Source organism: Nilaparvata lugens, chromosome 8 (genome assembly GCF_014356525.2).
Source record: "Nilaparvata lugens isolate BPH chromosome 8, ASM1435652v1, whole genome shotgun sequence".
Classification (NCBI taxonomy): Eukaryota; Metazoa; Arthropoda; class Insecta; order Hemiptera; family Delphacidae; genus Nilaparvata; species Nilaparvata lugens.
This window is the reverse complement of record NC_052511.1, coordinates 39,503,267-39,530,108: the sequence shown is the minus strand read 5'-3', so window position 1 is coordinate 39,530,108 and position 26,842 is coordinate 39,503,267. Positions and strand designations below refer to the sequence as shown.

General features: G+C 33.7%; 1 protein-coding gene across 8 annotated transcripts in view; it reads left to right on the top strand.

The window, feature by feature from the left end:
* Positions 1 to 26,842, top strand: part of LOC111044877 (protein roadkill) — a 193,730-nt gene that overhangs the window by 144,949 nt on the left and 21,939 nt on the right. For 7 of the 8 annotated variants that reach the window (XM_039434737.1, XM_039434738.1, XM_039434741.1 and 4 more), the window contains one exon: positions 25,968 to 26,100. In XM_039434737.1, coding sequence (XP_039290671.1) covers positions 25,968 to 26,100 — 133 coding nt within the window. Of the gene's footprint in view, positions 1 to 25,060; positions 25,213 to 25,967; positions 26,101 to 26,842 lie in introns of those variants that run through there. The other variant, XM_039434743.1, reaches the window with a different exon arrangement.

Genomic DNA, 26,842 nt, shown 5'->3' with positions numbered 1-26,842 from the left:
GCTTGGTCCTGTACCCCTTTCTCAGGAAACCTCGCTCTCAATAAGCAGTAATTCTTTTCCTCTAATTTTTAGATCACTACCACTATCACAAACATAACTGATGGATTTATGTTTACTATCATTTTATACTGATCGTTTTATTGAAAGATTACTAATATTTCAAGATAAGATGAATACATAAATCAGCATATCTGCCCTGTTTTACTTAGGACACGCCTCCTCGTTCAGGTTTTTAAGTTTGTTATAGCCTTGGTATCAAACCAATAAATAGTTTATGAGATAAACTATTATCTCATAAAAAATGTTTATCCTTAGGGAGGATAATATTGATAATGATGAAGAAGCGGTTAGCTCCTTCTGCTGCTTTTATCTCAACATATTAATCCTGTTGTTTCTCTCACATTCATTGATTTAATTTTGTTCTTTTGTGAATGAATGAAATAAATCAATATAAAAGCTTATATTAATATAAAAGACCCGTTCATCTACCACTCCCGTCGGACGGGTGACTTTTTGAACCGTTTCCGCTAAAAATGTCATAAACATTGAGAAAACCGCTTCTGCCCCTTCTCTGTGGTTCGGAAAACACCATTCTGAAGATCCTTCCATCTGATCATTATCATAATCATCTTTCTTATTGTATATAAGGCATCGCCTTCAGAAATTCAGAAATTGATATGAGAAATTCATTATTAGTTTTGCTCCTTGAGAGAGTTATTGATGAGAAGATGAAGAAGGTTTTATCACTAGTGATTAGAATTTTTGTAGCCATGAAAGTGTTTCGCTGATTGCTTTACTATGGTTCTATATTAACATTAGAAATCGATAAATAGTCATTTAAATCAACCGAGTTCCCTAGACCTATTAGTTGGGACAGGAAATCATTGACTTCAAGTGAAGCCGGTTGCCACTTATAATCGTTGAATTTCAAGTGAAACGAGACCAGTGTTGTGGTTGAAGTATGATCGAGCATTCAAGCATTGAGCAGGTCAAACCAGACGATAATTGTTGAGAAAGAAGTGATGCTTGCATTAAACCAGGTCTGTGACAGACATTATTATCATTATGCTTCCGAAATCCGGACGACATGCGGACGATCTTGACACCAAAGTTGTCGCAAGGCCGGTAGCGGTCTTTTCTGTTTCTTATAGTGGATCTAATGTTTGCTGAATTGTGCTAAATTCTGGTTTGCAAAGATTTTCGGAGCTGAATTTTGATGTTCCTGTTATGGGTTTGTAAAGAAGGAGTTATTGGCTTCGATCTAGTTTCCAGTTGAATCATGAATTTCATTAAATTTGATGTTATATTCGTTCTAAATTCTGTTTGAGGTACAGATTTCCGGGTATGAATTCTGATGTTTAGTGAGTGAGTTTCAGTTTATTATTGAGAGTGAAGTTCTAGTCGTAAAGTTTACGATTCTTCTCGGTTGGTATCTTATAATTTACCAAATTTGGGTTCCCTTTTACTATTAAGATGCAGTCACATTACAATCGGATTAGGTGATCATTTGACACTAGAAAATCTCTTACTGTGATAAATGCCTTGTTAAGATCATGAATGTGAAGTGAAGACTTCAATGAGGCATTCACTTCTATCTATTCTTCACTTCTATTCTGCAATCTCCCAGAAATGAGACATCTAAAGAATTATTCAGAGAATATTGTAATAACATCAGTAATATTGATATTGTAAATTATATTCAATCTCATAGAATTCCATATTTCTCAATTCTATTTTTAATAGATTTAATATACTTTTCATATATAATTAGACATTTACTGATCAGTTCATAATTCGAAAATATATTATTTAAGGATGTCTTTTTCATTTACAGAAAATGAGAAAAAAATTTCTCTTCAAGTTTGAAACATTGCTAGCATTCGAAAGCTTTCTCCAGCATTAGTAGAGAGAGGCCTTGAAAAACTTTCTTCAAATCTGAATTGATGATCTTATTCTACTTTCGCCAGCCATAAAGTAGAACTATTGCAGACTATTGTTTTTGATTTATGTATTTGTATTTGGTAACAATTTGATCGAACAATGAAAGATGTTTTGCTAATTCGGCATGTCTGGAACCTACTTTTCACCAGACGTGCTAGTTTCCGCGCATATTTTAGGTCATTACCACACGCTACCAACTGTGACAAATGGCATCTATCTTGTGCTAGTGTTCTACTTATCAATGCCAATATTGCTGTTGATTTTTGCCATTCTATCTCATTTTTAAATAAGCTTTAGTGCTGAATATGAATGATTGACCAGAGATGGAACTTATTTTCGCTTTGTACGTTTTTCAATAAGCAGCGTTCTTGTTCAGTTTATTATTTTTAAGTTGTGTTTGAGTTGAATTAGTCAATAATATTCAACAATCAAGAATGTTTTTCAGTGTTTTATTAATGTTGAAAATCTAAATAACCAATATAAATGACATTATATAGGTAAATTATTATAATAATTTAACATATTATAGTAACGTTTTACTACTGCAGTTTTTTCTCTAATAATATTATAGTATTTTCTCTATGTAGCTAGAATAATTCATAACTTGATATAAAATTGTATTCTTATCGAGCTAGTCCCGTACACAAAATTTCTATCAAAAATGGATTTTCATCATTCATCAGCAATCCGACGATACACAATTTTAAAACTATAATAATTTATGTGATCTTTTACAGAAACTTGTATCTTGTAGAGTTCTGAGTGTTTTCATTTATTTAAAAAATGTATTTTTATGAATGCTATGTATCTTTTGTGGTATTGAATGACGATGATATTCTATTATAATAAAATAAAGTTAATGTATTGAACCGTTTTATAAATAATATGTTATCAATGTTATATTTTTTTTGTTCCAGGTGAGTTTCATTCTTTATCAAATTTTTAATTACAATCATCATCCTGCTAGGTAAGTTAAATAACATATCAATTTTTAACATGGATTACCACTGTTACCATTGGACATTGAATACTGATGTATTTACTCATCTCAGTTACTGTACCCAGAAAGTACCTATATTTTATACTTTCTGACAGACTGTAGCCTACCACAATTTGCTGCTTGGAAGAGAGAGTGATAGATATTGTATGAGGGAGTCGGTTTGTGAGAATGTGGTACTAATTTGGCACGAGTGCCCAAAATGATAATTATTACGAGAAGATCACTTCTAGTTTTTTGCATCCGGTACGAAATTCCGAGCGCAGAGAACAAGTTGAGTGAGAGGGACCGATTGAGTGTGTAAGACAGAGCAGGCAGATGAGAGAGGTTGGAGTGAGAACCGTTGTAGACCTTGCGTTACGTCACAAGGTCACAGCGCGAGGTGGATAAGAGCTCGCGCATGCGCACAGCTGTTTGACACCCACGCGTCGTGCAACGCAACGATGCTGTTTGATACGGAGCGTCTGTTCCGTTGCATTCACATTTGCAACGACTGTTATTAGACGCTCTGGTTTTGTACTGGTTTGGTGATACTCACTTCATAATTGTTTACTCACTTCTTCCTAAAATAGGTAGAATGGGAAGATTTATGTTATAATAATGCTAACTTGAGTTTTAGAAATAAATTATTTATTATTTTATTTGGAATATGCAGTATGAATATTGATTCCTTTCTATGAGAATATTTGGAAGCGTTTAAGGATTGGTAATTTGATTTCGATTTTTCATTCATTGATGAACTGGTTATTCTCAATTCATATTTAAATAATGAATCAATATTTTTAGTATTACACAGCTTTTAAAAAAGTACTGGAGGTTGAAGCTTCTACTCCAATAGTACAGTACTCCAGTACTAAATTGGTACTCCATTTTAAAATCTTTAATGATTGAAAATTATAGTTAATATTTAAAAAAAATATCTATTTAAATATCTATAAAATTATTTTATTTATTTAAAATTATTTATTTTCTTGAAAATTATAGTTAATATTTAAAAAAAATATCTATTTAAAAATATCTATTTAAATATCTATTTATATCTATTTAAATATCTATTTATATCCATTTTAAAATCTTTAATGATTGAAAATTATAGTTAATATTTTTCTCAAACAAAAAGTAAATAGTAAATTCGTATGGCTTTTGTTGGTGGGGAGTCCCTTGCGAGAAGGTCCCACCGTCTGAATATATAACTTAAGCCGTCAATGGGCCTTACGACTGTCATACTTCAGCCGGGACCGACAGTTTAACAAAAATACTATTTAATAGACAACCATTTTTTTACTCGCTTTATGGTGTGACAACTAATAGATTATTCCATTTTTTCAATTTGAACGTTTTGCAGTAGAAACATAACCTCCTTTTTTGGACCTGTTATTCATAATCAAAATTTGGGAATGGAATAGTTTTTGGCCAAGCCTGTTGTTCCTTCTCAATCATATCTAAAATATGATTTGTGATTGTATGTACGAATGAATAAATATAAATAAATAAATTTTAGTTGTTGCAGTCAAAAATCAATTCCCAATTCAGCAGTTGATCAGTTCTAGACTATTACCATTATGGTTCTCAACCAATTACATGTTTTAAAGCTGAAACAAACGCACTTGTGATTATATCATTTGTATTTAATAATTGTATGGACCCCTAATTTTATTCAAAGATGATATTCCGTTATAGAGAAATCGGTAAAAACAATTAATTGTCATTGAACGATAGCAGGCTTCTTCAATGTGCAGCAGATTTTTGTTGGGATGAGCTTGTGCATAATCCTGCTTCCAAGGTGCTTCTCGCAGATGCGGAAGTGTGTTTTCAGTTTATTAGTGATGTCAATTACATTGGAACGTTGTGGTTACCAACAGAAACTGAATGAGTGAGTAGTGGAGTAGAGCTGGCCTTTCCGTGTTGAGACCTTGCCTGGCTCAAAAATGTCGGCGTGTTGTTATAGCGAAGGTTAGGGTTAACCTTAAAGTTTAGCTAACCTTAGCTGCTGAAAACTAACTAACTCTTCCCGTCCACATTTTCATTGTTATCTTTCGTCCATCGCAACGGTTTCCAATCGAATCCTTCATTCTCGTTTTAATTCAAGGCCTGCTGTGACGACGTCCCCGGCTTATTTTCAATGAACAATTCGAAACTCATTTGATGATAAATTATTCATTTATTACAGTAGAAATCTTCTTCCTTCAAATCGTAAGCTAGTCTCAGTTTGAAATGATGGAAATCTTTATTCTCCATTGATTGATACAATAAGTAAATCATCAAAATGATAGGGAGAGAAAAAATAATGTAGCCGTGTGCTATTCTTCTCCCAAATTTAGATAAGGTTACACATAGTCCGAAATAGGTTAAGTCTTGAAGTTGTTCACTTCACAAAATGTTCTACATTGAAAGGATATTTTTATTAGTCATTTTAATTTGTCATATAATTTTTATTAGTCATTTTCCAATCTTATAAATAGCATTTTTAACTTTGTTATCATTACAAGAACTCTATCCCCGTTCACTGTTTCAACAGATGATATTCTAGTTTTTATTGCATCAAAATTTCCTGTCCACAGTTTTCTGAAAATGCCAGCTACATTTGATTGACGTTTATTGAGCAAGTAGCCGAAATTAGCGATACAGTACAGCCTTGAAGCGCTCATCCAATTCATTACGAACAGAATTGTTTATGCGTATTGTCAAGCAAATAATTCAAATTTAATTTCGCATTGATATCAGAGGAGGCCACAGTGACATTTCGTGATGAAGGTGATAGAGTGGCGAAATTATGACCGAGATAACTGCCTCATCGGAATAGCCTTGTGCAATTTTCGGTTTGTGCAAGTTTATGAGTATGCGGATGTGAGTTGAGAGTTTATTTCAAGTGAGAGGTTGTGGTTTATCTCGGAAAGGCTCGTAAAAAAAATATCAAACTTTGTGTAGTTGTATCAAGGATGTCCCAATTTGATGCATAGATGATATAGAGCGGTCTATGAGTAATATCAATTCAATAATTTTTGTCATAAATGTTGATCAATGTTCGTTATATTGAGAAATTGTAATATTTGAAGGCAATCGGTGTGATGTCGCCTACATTTAAAGATCAGTCTCTCTAATACAGTAGATCTGATGGTATGAAATTTCGTGAAACAAGTAAATTGGATCTAGAAGGCAATCGCTGTGATGTAGCCTACAATTGCACATCAGTCTCCCTAATACAGTAGTACTGAGGATATGCATTTTTGTGAAGCAAAAGTGAATTGGATGGATCTAGGAGAAACATTTACATCATGTAAATACTCATTTTTCATTTATTATCATTATTATTTTGTTACAATAGTACGCATTTAATGATAAGCCTGCTTCCTTTTGTATCCATTCTCATCCTTCCAATTGTAGAATGGAACCTATGCCGACTAAAGTCTACTAAATAGATCTAATTTATAAAACAAGTGTGAAAAAAATGTTTTGTTTATGAATAATAATTTATATTTTATTTACACTGGTAGACTACCAGTGTCACACAGCTTCACGAGAAAGAATTACATGAACTATCGGCTTGAGATAACAGTAAAAGTTGCGACATAAACGCCCTATACCATGGGATATCTACTTATGCTATTGTTTCTCTATGACCGTACTCAGTATAGTTGTTCTGTGTGGTGTGTTATGTGTTATTATGTATATTGTATTTTTATCTCATGACGTGCTAATACAACTTAAAATATCAATTCTTCAAAAATAAAGAATTTGAATTTACATTATCAGCAAAAGATTTCGCTACCGAACAATACATGATAGAATGAAACGCGGGAGAACGAAGAAGGAGCGTATGCAAAAGTTCTGTCAAACTGTCAGAAGGGTAAATCAGTGAGGTACGAAGAAGGAGCGCACTGAAAAACGCTACTCGCCTATTCATCGCACTAACCAATGTCTCTCAGTTGAATCTTGAATGTAACACAGTTTGTCAGTAGATTGTAGTAGTCTTGTCAGCTCCAACATATTTTCATTGACCTCGCTCTAAGATTCAAGTTCATATGAGATCCACCGACAATAAAACAATAAGAGTAGATCCAGTTGTGTCCAGTTGAGTGGTGTGATGTGGCGAAGGTTATATGGATGTAATGCTAGCTGTGAGCCCTTCCCACTTATTCACCAGCCAAAACCCAACCTTGTATCATAGTACTGTGCTCAACCTTCAATCCTTGTCAATAATTATAATTGTTTGAAAAATGTTCCGGTGTCGTTATGTAAATATCGAGGCGTTATCGTGACAACTGTTCTCTTCAATTTACACAATTTTAGAATCTTTCTCTCTCTCTCTCTCCATCAGTTTATTGTTTTTATCTCAGTCACTTCACTCAATCACTCTCACTTGTGAAGCGAAATTATTATTAGTGTAAGGAAGGTCGCTTTGACTATTGACGTGCGTGATGCTCACTGCTCACTGGGCAAGGTCAGATCACTGTCGGATACGAGGGTGTGTCGATTAGTAACTAACTTCTTTATTGATTGTGTAGCAGGATTTGTAGGGAAATTATTTGCTACAAGTTTGGTGTTGCAAAGTAGTCTATTTTAAAATAGAATTATTTGTAAGTTTATTTCTGAAAATGGAAAAATGTTGAATGTTCTATTTAATCTCAAGGTTTCAATACACTCCGATTTCTAATTTGTTATACTGTTGGTAGTTTCTAAATATAGTCATAAAATGGTCAATAATTTGACATGTACAGTAGTTCTTTAGATTATTTTTTTGTTGAGTTGAAACAAATAAAATTCAAACTCTCTTGAGAATCGTGTATTGCGTGCTTTCACCAATATACAAAATAGGATATTTATTATTAAATACAAATACTAAGAAATTCTATCCATCATTATTCAAAATGTTAATCAAGTGTGACGAAAACTTCAATTCAAACAATAAATATCCTTCCATCTGGCTGTTGGCCCTGTTGTCAATGTCTGCGGTGGCAGAGGTCTTCGGGGTGATTTGCAGCATTTATTTAGGATTTTCGTTAAATAATAATTATAATAAATATCCTACTTTTTGTGTAGTTGAAGTTGATATTGTGGTAAATTATTCATATTAAATAAAAAGACAAAGAGATTGTCAAAAACCACAGATTTATTGATACTTAGAAAGACCAGTTTCTGGTTGTTCAGAGACTTCAAAACTTTTAGTTTATCAGAGATTGACAATGGTGTAACAACCGAAACTTGTCTTTCTAATTATCTATGGTTTTAGACAATTTCTTAGTCTTTTTATTTAATATGAATAATTACCACAATATCAACTTCTTAACTATACAAAAAGTAGGATATTTATTGTTTGAATTGAAGTTTTCGTCACACTTGATTAACATTTTGTATAATGATGGATAGAAACATTGGTTATCCGGGTTCTCGTTGTTTTTATTCATTTATTCTGTTGAATGAATGAATAATTCCAAAAATTGGAATTGAGAATTTGATGATATCTTAGTAGTAGAACAAGATAAAAATCTAATCATTTTAAAGTAATTTCTTTTTTTTTTTGGCTTCGAAGCATCTACTTTGTGAAAATAAAATTTTGTGAAGTACTACAAGACTTGACCTATTTCGTACTTTGTGTTACCTTATCTAAATTTGGGAGAGGAACAGCACAAGGGTACCTTATTTGTTCTCCCCCTATCACTTTGATGATGTACTTATTGTATCAATCAATAGAGAATAAAGAATTATTCTATTTTAGAATTTTGATCTATTGCTTATTCTGATCTCCATTGTCAGTTCGTTTGCAATTTAAATGTGATACTTTCATTTTCCATAATAATATTTTGTAGCCCTTTCTCTGTAGAATACAAATAACGTGAAGCTAGTTATCTAGTTATCTCAGTTATCTTGGTTCTGTGAAATACTGTATCAATTTGTCTTCTATGAGGCTCAAGGTGCAATAATTGAAATTTATTGTTTGGTGTAGAATTTATTTAGGTCGTCTCCATATAAGCTATTGCTACCGTTCCAATTACTCTTGCTAGCGCATGCGCAAAAGCTGCCTTGAGGCCTCGTTTTTTTTTGTTTTAATTCGGTCATGAGCACACTCACACACAAATATTCGGCAAACAAACAAATTGAAGCCATGTTGTTATCAATCGACATCTGCATGTTTTATTATTGGATGGCCTTGAGAAGCAGAAGCGAATTGTAATAACGAGCACAAAATGGCGAATATGGAGCACAGGTGGTTGCCTCTTCACCCCCTCCTCCTCCTCAATACCACTACTATCTTCTTCACTTATCTCAAATAATGATAGTGGTCCTCATTTTGCCAAAAACAAGGCTGCAGATATTAGAGTATTCATGACTGAGAGAGTAATATAGTTTGGTTATTGTCAATATATAAAATACTAATGTAATTTTTCATTTCTTTCATTTCATTTATTTAATCATATACAAATACAATTTAGGTAAAAACAACAGGCATTCGCCCAAAACTGCTTTAAACCTTAATTTGGAATACACAGTCTAGAGTTCATGTAAACTTCATACTGCCATCCAGTCTAAAAAGACGAATAAGCTATTTTCCCCTAATTAAATAATAATAGACATTAGTAAGTAAGTAGCATTTACTTGAAGAGTTTTGAAAGTTATTGAGAGGTTAATGTGGAATATGTTGAATTCTTATTCAGCGTTTTAATTTCTTCCTTCTTGTTCATAACTTCCTTTTGTTTTCCTTTTTTTCTTATTTAATTGGAATAATATTTCTTCATCACAGGATTCTAACCTTTGTATTAGCTCATTCAAGAATGGATCATTATTCAGAAACTTAGTTGTGATTGATCAAATGAAATATTTCATAATGAATAAACACAAATAAATAAATATCACATCCGTCACAATCAAACTAAAAAAACAACAATGTTGAATATTTACCCTTTTTTATATTTTATTAATGAATGACATGTCTCAGCTCATTACGAGTGATTCAATAATACAGTATGGCCAATGATAATATACATTCGAAACATATAATTTTAGTGTGGATAATCTTAACCAAAACATAAATTCTAATCGGATTTTGGTGTTTTTACCTTATTGATGTTGATGTTGAACTACATAATATCTGTTTAGCTGGTAAAACCATAATTATCATATAACTTAAGTACTTTGTTTGCACCCCTCACCACCACGTTTTTCTGTTGGCCTACTCGACTGTGCACTTGAACTCAAGCGATAATCAATTCATAACTTTGTTTGGATATTAAGAAGGTTGACGGTTGAATGTCAACCCCGTCCTCACCTGGTGTCGAGTGGTAATCGATAATTGGCGAATTGGGTGGCGCCGAGGTTTTAGCATGACGTGTGATGGAGTGGCTCTGGCTGTGCCATGTTAACACGTGTGGAAACTCAGACAAGTCACATTGTCAGGTGAACTGGAATAATCGAGTATCGTCTCTCGTTCGTCAAGGACAGAAATCGACGGGAAAAGCTATAAGAGAGAAGAGGTAGATGGCAAGGTAATGGATGAAGGATACGGTGGCTGGGGCTGGGGTGAGGAATAAGAGGAAGAAGAGGAAATCTTGGTGAAGAATAAGAGAGAGATAGATGACAAGAGAATGGATGAAGGATAATCGAGGAAAGACATACATTTGAGACATACACAAAATATGTATGTTGTGGTAAGGTTAAGGTGAAATTGAGGGAGCAGACATGGCTGAGAGAAAGAGGGGTGACTTGTGAAAGAGGTGGAAGAGAAGGTGAAAAGAAGCGGAAAGGATAAGCAGGGAGACAGAGGTGAGTGAAGGAAAATTAGATTGATTTACTAATTGACTTTTATTAGGAAAAAAATAGTAAAAACGTGAATATTAGGGAGTGAATAGGAATGAATGTCTATGGGAGAGGTTGGATTAGATTTCTTTATTTATGTATGTTACAGCAGAGGAGAAAGTATATGAGAGATTATACACATAATGAGATATAGAGGTAAATGAGATGAACTCGAAGAAAAAGAAGAAGGAGATGAGTGAGAAAATAGAAGTAAGAAGTGAGAAATTTTCATCAGAAAGAAAGACAAGAACAAGAAAAGGAGAAATGATACAAACGTGAATAATAGGGAGTGAATAGGAATGAATGTCAAAAAGAGAGGAGGAATTATATGAGAGATTATAGAGATAATGAGATATAGAGGAAAATAAGATGTAGAGTATGAAGATGAGGAATAAATGCCAGAATGAGGAACACTTGGTGGTGGAGAAGTAGAGAATTAGAAATATAATTTGAATATTATAATTTTAGCATGAGTAATGTAATTTAATATTGAAGGTGAAAACTACAGTAATGAGGAATAGAAAGTGAGTAAACAATTAATTAAAAAGAGGAGGTAAGATAGGAGAATATTATAATTATATGATTATTATATTTTATATGTATTATATTATATGTAAGAATTATATTCTTCCATATATATTTATATATATATATATATATTATATTATATAATATTATAATTATATGAATATTATAATTTTAGCATGAGTAATGTAATTATTGAAGGTGAAAACTACAGTAATTGATTGATTGATTGATTGATTGATTGAGTACTTTATTTATGTAGATTACAATATATACTGTCTTATACACTTATATACAATAGCTTACAATACAGCAAAATTATAGATGAATTTACATGATATAGACTAAGAAAATAATTATTGATCTGTATATGATATGAAACGCAATTTGTAATATAATAACTATAGATAATAATTATATTGTTATGCATCTACATAAATTGGCGGAGCTTTGGACATATCAATGTCCATTCTTCGGAAAGAATATTAAAATATCCTCCCCACTAACTCTCTACCAGAACGTTAATTTCATTATTTAAACTAAGGATTTATTTATTAATGGAAATATTGTAAAAGTTTTAATCAATATGAATATTTAAGAGAAAAAAACAGAAAATTTATAAAGTAAAATAATTATAAAGGTAGATAAGATCAAATAATTGATTAATAAAATGAAGTAGGCTGAAAGTAGCAAGAACTGTGCCGGCCTTGAGAGAAGCTTTCACTCTACTGGTGAACAATAGTGTGCCAATGGGTTTGAAAATCAATGAGGCCAAGACAAAGTATTTAAGAGTGTCACCAGCCGTAGTTAGGGGAGCTACTAGAAATATGAAAATTGGACCCTACACATTTCAGCAGGTGGATGACTTTGTATACCTGGGAACGCTTGTGACAGTAGTGGTAAGATCACAGCTGAGATACAAAATAGAATAATGGCAGGTAACAGGTCATTCTATGCAAGTATAAAGTTATTCAAGTCTCGACTACTATCAAGAGCTACAAAGGTGAAGTTGTATAAGGCATTAGTCAGGCCTGTAGTATGCTATGGCTCTGAGACTTGGGTACTTAATGCTGGTGACATGGAAAGGCTACGAATTTTTGAAAGAAAGGTGATAAGAAGGATCCTTGGCCCTGTGTGTGAAAATGGACACTGGAAACGAGAAAAAATTGTGAAATTGAGCGTTTCTTGGGCAGTGAGGATATCGTCAGATTTATCAAGGCTGGCAGGATTAGATGGATAGGACATATGGTAAGGATGAATGATGAAAGAGTTGCAAAATGTATATGGAGGGAAAGGCTATACAATAGAATAAGAAGAGGTAGGCCTAGGAGTAGATGGACGGATGATGTGGAGAATGATTTAAGGACGCTTGGAGTTCGTAACTGGAGAAGGCAGGCACAGGATCGGGAGAGATGGAGGGGCTATGTCTGGGAGGCCAAGGGTTGTAACGACCTGTAGCGCTGAGGAGTAAGTAAGTAAGGCTGAAAGTAGATCAGGGTAATCAACTTTCAGTAATATACAGCAGTATGCAGTGGATAAGTGAAATAACATGAGCTTATATAATATATATATATACAATTCGTTCTATAACAGGTTTAAAGGTTTGTATTTGTGGGATGGGTGGGGGATGGTTGTCATGTGATCGTTCTAGGGCCGGACAGTTTCAGTCATTCTTCCAAAAGATGTTTTTTAAGTCAGGATGAAGCTCGCTCGGCTCTCGATGGACCTGATAGAAACAGGAAGTGCATTCCATGCACGACAGGCACTGACTAAGAAGGATTTGTGAAAATAGTAGTTCGATGATTGGGTATCCTTAAAGTATTTTCTCCGGTTCTAGTATGTGAAGCATCTATCCTCCTACTTCAGAGACAAATTTGAAATCATCTTTAAAATAGTTCGGATTACCGTATTTCAAGATATCTCTAACAAGCTTGACTATTCGAAAAAGCCTCTGATCGGGAAGCTTCAATGTTGAACTAGCAATGTGGCTGGGGTGATATGATCATGGCGTTGAGAGAGTAGACGAAACGTAGACAATAATTTTGGCAACGCTGTAGTTTATCATTCAGAGTGACTTGCATATCGTTAAGAACAGAATTACAATACATTAAATGTGGGAAGATGAGAGATTGAACCAATAATAATTTAATGTTTCTAGGGAGGATATCGTGCATTTTCTTCAATGCATGCATGGCTGAGAATACCTTTTTACAAGTTTTGTTCACTTGTTCTGACCAGTCAGAGTATTATTCATAATAATGCCTAAATTTTTAACTGAGCTACAGTAAGGAATGTCATTACCGTCTACACTAATTTTGTGAATCGATTCAAGGTCAATATTGTTTATAAGACGAGAATATCCAATATAATGGGTTTTGTTTTGATGGGATTAAGCTTAAGGCCATTTTTCTTTGTCCATTCCACTATCGAATTGATATCCTGATTCATTATTCCAACTGTTTCATTAATTTTTGTTATGGGACAGCTTAAATAGATTTGAAGGTCGTCTGCATAAGTATGGAAACTGGAGAATTTGATAATGGAAGAAAGGTCATTAGCATACAAAGTGAAGAGGAGAGGGCCTAAAATTGAACCTTGTGGTACTCCATGCATAACGTTTTTCAAGTTGACTTTTTGTCACCGACAGATACACATTGTTTCCTACCTAATAGATAGGATTTAAACCAAACTAACGAGTTGCGACTGAACCAAGAATAGCCAACTTATTCAGAAGACTGTATGATCAACAGTATCGAATGCTTTAGAAAAATCAAATAGGGTGAGGATGGTGCATTTTCTTTGGTCCATAGCTAACCTATATCATCAGTGACACGAAGCAGAGCTGTCTCAGTTGAATGGAATTTTCTAAAGCCTGATTGAAAGTTATGAAGCTTACTATTGTTGTCTAGAAATTTTACAACTTGAGCATGAATGAGTCTTTCTAGCACTTTGGACAATGCAGGTAAAATACTGATTGGTCTAAAATCCTCAACTTTATTGGGTGATGGAACTTTATGTAGAGGGCGAACTTCCAGTTTTCAGGGAAAATGCCTTCTTCAAGTGACTTGTTGAAAATGTATGTAATGGTTGGTAAAACAGCAAATAACATCTTCTTGATAAATTTAATAGGAATTTTGTCTACACCCGTAGCATTACTATGAATACGTTGAATTGCTCTGAAAGTGTCTTCTTCTGAGATTGGATGGAAATGAAATTGATCAGTGATTGGTAAATCTAAGTTTGTAACCTGCTCTTCAAGATCATCTATATGATTTGCAATGACAACTTCGTCGCGTTGGTTAGAGTGTGAAACGAAATGGTCATTATATTATTCAATGGCAAGTCAATTTGTGGATTCGATTTCTGTTTGCCAAGCCCGAATTCTTTTATTCCCTGCCAAAGTGATTTAGAGTCTTGTCTATTGTTTGTCATAAACGAATTCAAGTACCTTATCTTTGAGTTCCGTAATTCCTGTTTAACCCTATTTCTAAGGCTCCTGTACTCTATCAAACTGTCCAAGTCAAATGTCTTTTTAAATTTTCTATGTGCTTTGTCTCTACGTCCCATCATCTTAAGTATGTCTTCAGTCATCCACGGTACTCGTCGTTTTCTATTAATCCTCCTTGTCACATAAGGTGCATGTTTGTCATACAAAGTCAAAGTCCAATTTTCGAAAGTCTTGACCATGTCATCAACTGAGGGTAATGCTTATGAAAGTAATGAGGGTAATGAGGAATAGAAAGTGAGTAAACAATTAATTAAAAAGAGGAGGTAAGATAGGAGATTGGAAGAGATGACACTGAAATAGAACGATAAGAATGAGTGTTTGCTGAAAATACGAGGTGAAGCGAAGGTGATTCAAGTCGATTCGTGCCTGGTGAACCCCCAGGTAAATAACACCCCCTGAGGGGGCCCCCTACTCCCTTGTATCAAGGCTAGAAGAACAACCCGCCGGCGTTGACCTAGCAAAATGCCGAGGTCATGACCTCCCCCCCACCTCATTCCTAGATTTAAGTTGGCGGTGCAAAACTTGAATAAGCGTGTACTGTGTTCTACCACCCACCCCCTACCCTTTCGGGACTAGTCGCGACCTCGTTACTTAACTCTCTGTCGACACTTCTTATTGACAGGGGGGTGACAACGGCCGAGACAGTGAGAGAGAGAGAGAGAAAAAGAAAGATAAATAGCCTGATAGATAGAGTGAGTGAGAGAGAGTGAGTGAGGGTGAGAGAGTGAGAGAGAGTGTGAGAGGGTGGGTGAGAGTGAGAGATGGATAGACTGATAAATGGTGAGAGAGTGTGAGAGGGGGAGTGTGATAGAAAGAGAAAGGGTAAATGAGGGAGAGAGAAACGTTTTAGGGGTGTAGGAATTGGAATAGGAGATTTGAAGCTGAGTCAGTAAGAGATAGTGAGTGAGTGAGGAAGAGGGAGGGAGAAATCTTTTAAGGGTGTAGGAGTTGAAATAGGAGATTTGGGGGCGACATCTTTTCTCCACCCCCTATCTTTCGGAGGTCGCCCACCCACCCCTTCAACACAAGGCTTGTCTCCTTCAACCGTTTTTTGGTTGTTTAGTAACCGTTATCTTTTTACTGCGCTCCACTTTTTATATTGTACTGTATAATATGAAGTGGGTTGAATTCGAGATGTTTGTTGAGGCTCTTTTGTAGAGTGGTTGAAAGATATTTGTTGGAAGGTAGTTGTGTGTTAAAACTGTTTTTCAATTCAATTCAATTTATTCAGAACTTTATAGATTACATAGTAAGTAAAAACAAAGTAAAGGCGATACATTAGATTGTAACATTAATATGAAAAACAAGTAAAAAAAAAAGAAAACACAATTAGTGTTAGGGTGATGATAGATGGAAAATGTTGAAATGCAGCTGGAATCAATTGCTTTAATATCAAATTGAAAACTCTACTCGACTGTGAAAGAATTCTCGAAAGTTGTTCAATAGGAATCAATTATTGTGGAATTTCTCCATAATTGAAAAAAGTTTTATTTTTAAAACTGTAGTCACACAGCTGAAGATGTTTGGTTTCAACCTTAGACCAGATATAGAAATATATTATATATATATAATATATATATATATTCTATATCTGGTCCAAGGTTTCAACAAGAAACTTCAGTCCTGTGCTCAAATCTAATAAATGTGGTGGATTGACAAAAATAAAACTGTGTATTTTTAATTCTCGAATACAAAGATGTGAACCAGGAATCAAATTCAGCCTTTCCTGAATTTTTTTTTCTCAAATATTAATATAATCAATAGCATAAATAACAAAATATAAATTATAAATATTATGAATAATATTAAATAAAATATACTTGATATGCAATTTAATAGAATCTGTCCAATTTGTACAAAGCGTCTATAGTTTTCCCTAGTTGCAGAAATTCTCTTATTTCTTTCTCTTCTATGTTATTCACCCTAATTTCAACTGTTTTTGTTAGTTTCAACTAATACAAAAAATAATAAAATCTAATGCACATAGAATATATTCCTCACTTTGTATAGTAAACCCATTGTTGTAAAAGTAATATTCTTTTTTTCTCTCCTAATCTAAAGTATTCATTCAAATTTGAACTGTTGTCCAATAGAATTTATCTCCTATACTTTATAAGTAGGTCTACTGTTGTAAAAGTAAAATTCTATCTTTATTAGACTAGTAAAATTCATTCAATACAAAGATAGTATACATAGATAGATAGATAGATAATTTAGCAACCACTGACCTCTCAAAGTGGTATAATGGAATTGTCAATCATTCAAATTACATGAATATAATAATATATATATAATAATTTATTATATTATAACTTAATTGTGCATTTTCAAAAAAAGGTTGATAAATAAAACAATCAAATTACATTCTATACTCCCTGAGTATACCACTGATAGTTTTCAGGAAGCCTCACATCTACAAACTAGCACAGATCATTCTAGAAAGATTGTGAGGGTGTGTAGAAGGAGAAGCGCTATCGCTGAGAAACACTGAAAATGGGCTAGAAAAATTGAAACGATTATTTTAACCGTGTTATAGGCCGCCAGTAATGTAATAATAATGGTGTTCGGAGGATGTAGGCTAGACTATCGATTAGCCTACAAAAGCGGCGCAAGTTGGTGGTGTCCTCCATTCATTATCTGCTTCTACTCTGTTTCTACTTGTTTGCCTTCTTATCTACAATCGAGGTTGGTGCTGCGATAAGCGCAAACCACGGCCGAAAAGAAAGACAATAATTTCCACCGATTGGCGAAATCGGCGCTTATGAAAAGAGGTGGAAAAGCGACATCGACGCCAACAGAAAGAGATGGAAAAGCGAAATCGACGCCAACAGAAAGAGATGGAAAAGCAAAATCGACGCAAACAAACAGTGATGGAAAAGCAGAATCGGTGCAAACAAAAAAAGATGGAGAACTGGAGCGGACTGACAGCTGCCATCTTTGGAGTAATAGAGCAGTAGGCAGATGATGAAAGAAGGTCAGACGAAAATGTCCAAATTGAATGGAACGCCACAGTGTAGCAATAATTGGACGGTTACTTTGCTCATCGGTCACCTAGATTTGATGTTTATGAATTCCATGCTTGGGTTCTTAGTTATTGATTTTTATTTGTTCATTTTTTGGGGGAAATAGAGTTAAGGGGCCTATGAGAAAATACAAACCAATATTAGTTATTGAATATTATTGAATCAGTGAATGGTTAATTAGTTAATTGGGCTGGTTATTAGACAGGAAATTACTGAAATATTAGCTTCTATTTTCTCATGCAACAGGTCCTGCTTGCGAAGATTCTCTTTCCACCATTTTTGCTAATATTTGCCAAAATAATAATTGTTTATTGTCAAAATTAATGTATGTTAACATTTCATAGTAGATATATTAATGCTTATAGTATATAGTAATGTTTTACTTTTAAAGATAATTATTTTATTAGAAATGTACTCACCATCTAGTCGTTAGGTCATGTCAGAGGCCCTGAAATTGTGACCTGAAATCTCTGACACCAGACCTGAGCCAGCCAAGTCACTAGTGATTATAATTATCATTGAAATTATTGGATATGAATTGAATATATTAGTTAAAATACCTTGTTGATTGCAATGTTTTTCCTCCTAAAGACATAGAATTTTCTCTATTTATTTATTCATTGCTACATGTAATGACACAAAATGATTAAATACATGAATTATTCCTGTGAAAGTTATTTATAAAAAAATATAATTATAGTATTTTTTGAAACGAATAAAATAATAGACTTAAAATACAAATTATAACAACTAGTTTCAGTGATCCACGCCATCTTCAGGTTTTTAAAAAATAATATCTATTTTATTTATATATTTTTTAAAATAAAATATTAATTCTATCTATATATTTAAAAAATAAAATAATAATATTTTAAAAACCTGAAGATGGTGTGGATCACTGAAACTAGTAGTCATAATTTGTATTTTTAATCTATTATTTTTTTTTAAAAAAGGGGTACTATAATTATATTTTATAAATAAAAATAAGTAGCCCTGAATTCTTACATTTTATGAAAAAGTATGTATATCAACAAAAATACATGAGATGCAGTCAACTATCATCAAACTATGACAGAAGTCAGAAATACATTTATATTTGTAGAAAAATGAATGTATTAATCCAGAGATTTGATCAAATTATAATTCTGTATTTGTATAAACTGTTCTTCTCTAAACGTTTTTCACATTTATTTTATTTCATTTATTTGCAATACAAATGAGACTAATGTAATAACATTGGTAGATAAAATAATAAGGTAGTCCTTGTGCTATTTTTCTTCCAAATTTGTAGGTGATACAGTCCAAGATGAGATTAGAATTTCACGTGTACAATCTTCACAAAATAAACATGAAAACTATAAATTTTTAATTTTATCACAATCTTCAGATTGATCTCATAACGTTTCCCCCAGAATCCTCAGCAGTATCGAGTTACCACAAATATTTGTGGTAAGGCAATCGGCGTCATTTCGCTCCGATTTCTAAATTTTCATCAGTTACGTGCGAGAAACTTTTGCCTGCTGGTTGACCAGTTGCAGTCAAGGCTTCATTTGAAGCTTCTACAATGTACTTGGAGTATTAGCACTAGCCAGTAGCCGAGTAGCCACATCACAATGCGGAAGTCAGTTGCTTTCAAACTACTTTACTCTGAAAGCAAGGCCAACCTCCGTCCTTTTACACTCTGAACAGCGCACCCAAACGTGCAAATAGACAACTACAGGCACTCGCCTGCCTCAATCATGATTACTGTAATTACTTTTCTCTTTCTGAGATTGTGCGTTGAAACATTGTTTCAACAGATTTCTACACTGTTGTGTTTTACTGTCGTCAACTAGTGGCTGAAGGTTTTATTTATAAGCTGAAATGCTGAATATAAATGGTAAGAGCTATTTAAAGTAGTCTTACAAAGAGTCCGGGTAGAAAATACCATTATTGTAGTGAAAATGCAATGGGATAAATACACTTTTTGTGTAGTTGGGAAGTTGATATTGTGGTAATTATTGATATTAAATAAAAATACTAAGAAATTGTCAAAAACCACAAATTTATTGATACTTAGAAAGACCGGTTTCGGTTGTTACACCATTGTAAATCTCTGATTAACTCAGATAAACTCATTTATTGATAAATGTAAAGTATCAATAAATCTGTGGTTTTTGACAATTCCTTAGTATTTTTATTTAATATGGATAAATACACTTGATTCAATGATTTTATTACAACCAGAAAATACATACAGTACACTAGGCCATGTCATTACAATAAAATTACAATAACAATACATAAATAAAGACAATTCACAACATGTTTGATTGATTAAATCAGTAAGATTTATTAATTAAATACATGAATGTGTCTAATGGTAATACAGTACTGTAATGTAATAAACAACACTACCATTGTCAACACAATGTTTTTCCACATATATATAATTCTTGAGAAATTTTTCTTCTCTCAACATTACACCCTAAAGAAACCTATCAACCTCCCAACTTTACAAAGGTCGAATCGGAATCCATTGATATATCCAGTGTTTATTATTATTCGGTTGTTATTATTCATCGTTCTTATCTAGGTTGTAACCTAGATTTCATGAAATCTTGGTTTGTAAATTTAATTACTTCAATTCAATTCAAATCACTTCATTTGTCATCTGAGTCTCAATTTACATTTTCCCCTCATCATTTATCACATGAGATTGTCCAAAACTCTTCAATCAAGTAGGAAATAGTTCCTCATGAACCTAGATTTCATAAAATCTTGGTTTGCGAATTTAATTACTTCATTTGTCATCTAAGTCTCAATTTACATTTTTTACTCATTATCACATGAGATTTCCCAAAACTCTTCAATCAAATAGGAAATAGTTCCTCATGAACCCAGATTTCATAAAATCTTGGTTTGTAAATTTAATCACTTCATTTGTCATCTGAGTCTCTATTTACATTTTTTCCTCATTATTTATCACATGATACTGTCCAAAACTCTTCAATAAAATAGGAAATAGTTCTTCATAAATTCTCGTTTTTTGCAGTTGAAAAGGATTGCATAAGTTCTATAAGTTTTTTTATAATTTAGGTGAAACTAGAGTTACTCTTTTAAAGTTGTTGGCCGTATAGGCCTACTCTGTTCCACTTATGTGTCTCCTAGTGAATACTGACTGTGCTGCAACAGAAAAGTGGAGTTTGAGAGTGACCCAGATTTTTGCGCGTCGAGTGAAAATGGGCAAATACAGAGGCATTAGGCCGTGATGGTTGGTGGTGCTATAACACTTTCGGTGTCGTTCTGCTTTTCCAACAAAACAATGAGGACGATAATCCAAACAATAGTCGACCGTCACACATTGGAAAAGCTTAGCCGAGAAAGTTATCTTTATATTCTTTAGCTACAGCATTTTACGTACAATATTTTTTAGAATGTAGGACAAATCTCTAGGATTAAAATCGCTTTAAATGTTGTTCTAAATAAGCTTGTAGACTAGATGTGTGAAGTGATTTCCTTTTTTTTTTTGTTTGAATGAAAATATTGGTTGATCTAAATAAGCTTGTAGACTAGATGTGTAAAGTGATTTCCTTTTTTTTTTGTTTGAATTAAAATATTGGTTTATCTAAAAAATAAGCTTGTAGACTAGATGTGTCAAGTGATTTTCTTCGTGTTTGAATTGAAATATTGCAGTGATTACAAACTTGAATTAAATTTCGACTGATAAGGGATCTGGGAGATTTGATTCCAATCAGGTTAGAATATTTATTCAATAATGATTTTAATAGGTTAACACTTAGTTAGGAACACCTACACTTTATTATTTCCTTTCAAAATTACTTCTCATTGTCTCAGAACTCATCCAAAATGTCTGGTCCATTTAAGATCATCTCTGTCATTTCCTAAGAAAGTTTTAACAAATTATTCATCATCTTCAGGTCCATCAAGATCATCTCTCTCATTTCCATGTAAAAGTCTCACAAGTTATGCATCATTCTCAGCTGATTGAAAATGATCAATTTTCAACAAGTTCAGTGTTCAACAAGTTATGCATCGTGTGAATTATTTGATTTATTTGATGAATACGAATCGGTTCACAACACAAGCTTTAACGTCGGCCTACTCCTTCCTACAATTTTTGTATGTAAATTCCTTACAACATTATTTTCAATGCATCTCAGCTAAAAATGTTCTAGTTTGCATGAGCATTAATCTTGCGTGAATGTACATGGTTACACAGAATGTATTGAACGTCTGTGACTATTCTCACCCTATGTTCTTCATGCACATTATAAACCTATGGTCATGGGAACCCATCAAAGTTTAAGATCGTGCAAAACAATGACCATATCATGTTACCATCGCATGATGACGAAACCTCTCTCATTAATAAAATACCCTGCAGTCTGTAGAAGGAAGCATGCTACATGAGAGATATTCTGTTGCCTGTCTCTGTCGGTTGCATTGTGTGTGGTGGCATTTCTGTCTTTGTCGGAGGCTGGTGAACTCCTTTGGCACCGCCGATGGACTTTGAACGGTCATCGACTTGAGGCGTCAACCAACCAACCAACTCTGCAACTGTATCCCCGTGACTAGCACTTCCTGCCGCACATTTCTCAGCTCTCTGCTCAGATTTTCGCTAGAGAAATAATTATTTGTATCTAGATATCCATAACTCGAACTACATCGAATAACGTAACCTAATCTATGGATCTTAACAATTTATTGTTCTAAAGGGAAATATTCGAAATTGAAATAAAACAATTTTATTCTCAAAAAACATTTCGTCAACATACTCCTTTGCAGCGATTACATTATGTATTAAGTTATTCGATTTTTGCTGAGGGTGAACTCTAGGCTTATGCTAGGGTAATTTGGCGGATGACCTAATAATAATTATTAGCATAATAAGTGTGAAATAACTTTATGATTTCACCTGTTGCTTGTCAAAGTGTTTGTGTTTTGTTTCAATGTGGAGATTAGTGAAGAGTTGGAAAGTCGCACATAACCTTTATTTGGACAATTTATTTTATGAAATTGGGATGAAAAGAAGTTTTGGACTGTTAGTCTATTTCTTTGTCCTTAAGTTGATTGTAAATTATAAATAAATAAATGTAGCTAGAACGTTCAACTGGTCATCACAGTAAAGTAAAAAAATAAATACAACTTGTTGCTTTTCAAATGTGCCATATTGTTCCAATTGGAATTGGATTGAATTTTTCTGAATCATTGGAAGAGGTCATTTAGAATAAAAGCATTTTATTTAAATTCCGTCAAATTATAGAGTGATTTTGAAATTTCTGTACCTCAAAATGATACCTGATAATGAGGATGTTTTAACTTTGCCAAAACCAAAAAACATCTATTTGGAAAAGAAATAAATAGAATCTAGGAATTTAGTAAACAGTGAAAGCAGTAGATCAAATAAATTGAATAAAATTATGAAGTATGATATATCCAGTAAGGAACATTTTAGATGAGTTTGTAATTTTAATAGCTATAGAAAAATACAATTTCTGTACGAGAAATTGCGTCAATTTGAGGTTTTGCTTACGTGATACGGTAAGGTTTTCTGTGTTGCTTTGTGGCGATTCTAGCGTTGCCAATAGTAGACTATAATGATACGAGTATCGGGGGCGTCGACCAGAGTTCATTGTTCGTGACCGGAGCCGAATTAGGGGGCACTGAGTGGGGGGGGGGCTCCACTTTTCGCGTGCCCCTTCCCTCTGAACCCCCTTCATCACAACTCTGAACTGACTCACAGACCACAATCTCTTTCTCTGACTCTCTCGCACTCGACTATCTCCACCTAGAACCAGGGCTTCTTCTACTAATAGAGCCCTGATTTAGAACAAGAACGTCAGTACGTTGAACCTCGCGGTCCAGTTACCCTCCCCTAGCGTCTCGACTTCCCCCCATCTATCACACCCCCTAGCCTAGAAAATTATGTTGTCACAACTGAAATCTATTAACACAAGCTTGACTAATCCTTCTCTTGCGTTATAACATAAAGTAAAGAAATATATAAAGATTATTTCTTTAATTAATCTATGGTTATACCCTGACAAAAATGTATTCTCAGTGATTTTATTGGAATTTAGTTTTTTTCTTTATTTTCTTTTGTTTGAGGGGTTGTTGAAATACTATTCTTGGATTATCAATTGCATCATCATCTCAGATCTCAGTAACTCAAACAAGAAATTATAGGAAATGAAGATAGTTCAACAAAATTTAAAAATAGGAGCTTGGATTCCATAATATTTAGAATTTGTGCTAGAAGTGCATGTGTTAGGAGCTCGTAGTGTTTTATTTTGGTTAGAGAAACAATTCGTCAATCTGTTGTACAAATTATATCATTCCAACAATAATTATAACAGAACTGTCTTATATTTGTTTCAACCTCTTCCAACCGTTCTTTGTAAAAATACTATTCCTTCTAATATTAAATGCTTTAAATCTCTAGATCTAAAAGTCTATAAGTCTATAGTGTATAGTGTCCAGGGCCGAGGCGTCCAGGCTCATTCATTATCTACAGATGGAAATAAATTTTGAATCAAATTTATCCTAGTCGAAATTTTGTCGAATTTCCATCTAGCTCTTTACCCTCTTGTCAGTAGTTGCAGTAGCAGAAGTCTTCGGGGTGATTTACAGCATTCAATTTTGATTTTCGTTCAATAATAATAAATTATTCATTCATTATCCATTATTTGCACATTCATTAACGAACTTCATGGTTCACATTCTTAACATCCTAATCTTTAGGATCCCTGTCCCTATCCTATTTGTACAGGATTCCTATTCTGTCTGGGTATATAGGCGTCTAGACTCTTTCCCTATCCAGTATTTTCACATTCACTAACCAACTTCATCTGGTTCACATTATCGACATCCCAATATTAAATTAAAACAATGATGTAATCTACAATGAAGTTAACAACATAGTAGATTACAGCTGAAGCTTTTTGTAGCGGTGCTGTACAGCTCTGCTTGCTTGCTGGTGTCGTTGACATTGAACCTGCAATTGGTCGATCAGCTGATTTCATATCGCAGAGTCAAGGTCGTCGCGCTCCCATCCTTCAACTCTTTCCACCGCGTATTGTCTTCATCGGTCTCTCTCTCTCGCTCTACACACTACTCGAATACTATACAGCACTTCTCTATTTGCGTATTATTATATTGGATTCTCTGCGTACGCATACATTCTGAGTGAACGATAGCTCTTCCTATACTATCTCGTTTGAGCATCACTCAGTATGCGTCTCGCTCTCCAAGGCTTTTAAACGTTTTCTGAGGCCAAGAATTGTTCAAGTTTCGGTTATTGTCTTGGTGTAGTTTTCGAGATATTTATAGATTTTTCAGTCCAGTGCCCAGAATAATAAATTCTATATTTTGTATATAAATTGCTTGAGTTGTTCAAAAGGTCGCCATTTCAGTAATTATTGTTGGTAAGCAGTCTTAGTATTTATACGTAATTCACATAGTCTTCGTAGCGATACCTTTTTCAATATGATTTTGTAAATTTCAAACTCTAACTTGCAATGATCCCAATGTATGTCGTGCATTTATTTAGATTCCTTAGGCCTACAATTTAAAATCATATGTATTATTCAAGGTTTCTTCAGTAGAAGACATAATATTATTCAAGTGAAAACTTCATTCTCTTTGATACTCTACTCAAGTTATTTTCGGGTAAAAGTCTTGTCAGTTTATTTTTACTTGAATGGCTCAATTTCATTTGATATTTGAACGCAATACCATAGAATAAACATTATAATGTATAGGTTTTCTCTGACAATACTCGTAGAATTGAGTATTTATCAAGTCGTGATACGTTTACTCATAGAATACACATGGATACTCAGCACTCACTCGTTATTTATATCAATTATTTATTCATTAACAAAGCCTTACATCATATAAAATGATATGATCGGGGTGGACAACAGGTTGAGCTTGAGCCCAAACTGTCTCTCTACCCCAAATTTTGATAGTTACAAATTTGCCACTTTTATGTATGTTTTGTTTCAATTTTCTTGAAGATGTGTTGTATTTTGTTTTACTTGTGGGCATATCTTCTTGCGTTGTTCTTGTATATATGTTTGGTGATTAGATGATGATATATTATATGTAATTTTTGTTGATTTAATGTGATTGCTGTATATTTGTATGTTTGTAAAATATTGTTGTTAATTGTTGGCAGACTTCCGGCGGTGAGCGAGTGCTCGCAGACAGTGGGCCGGGTGTCCAGTATGGCCGTGTCGCGGGTGCCCTCCCCCGCACCCCCTCCCAGCGAGGTCAACACACCCGTGGCCGAGAACTGGTGCTACACACAGGTCAGTCACTCTAAACTTTAAAGTAATCACTTTGATGTTTTTTTCATAATGTAAACCATTATTACATAATACAAATCAATTGAAGACTTCAACCAAAACTTTCCCGAAATTTAATCCAAGCAAGAAATCCAAATAAATCGGAATTAAATCATATTTATTTATTTAATTATACATTGATACATACAATATCAACTATGAATGATTGGAAAAGGAATAACAGGTTTAAAACCCAAAACTGTTCCTTTCCCATATTTGGATAGAAATTGCCCATAAATAGGTTATGTTCACTCTTCATGATTTTTGTCCAATATGATGGTTCAAACTCAGGATCTAACATATAAAGGAGACCATAGCTTGATTCGATAACTTGATGCGGAATGAAGAAAATTACAGTCTGTTGAAATCCGTTCTCCAAGGAAAGATGTATGGCTGAAGAGGAACTGGAAGAAGGAGAATATCATGGCTGAAAAACCTGCGTATCTGGTTCTCCAAAACTACAACAGAGATTTTCAGGATGACTTTAAATAAGATATTCATAGTCAGGCTGATCGTCAATATTCGGAACGAATTGGCCCTAGCCAAAGAAGAAGATAGCTTTATTTAATGCTGGATTTAGTTGAACTTGAGTTAATCTTCTGTTGAGCATACGGGCTTAGCATGGTAAACTATATCATACAAAGTTACTATATCATACAAACAATGAATGATAAATAGTATTGAAACAACAAGATCTCATCATTAA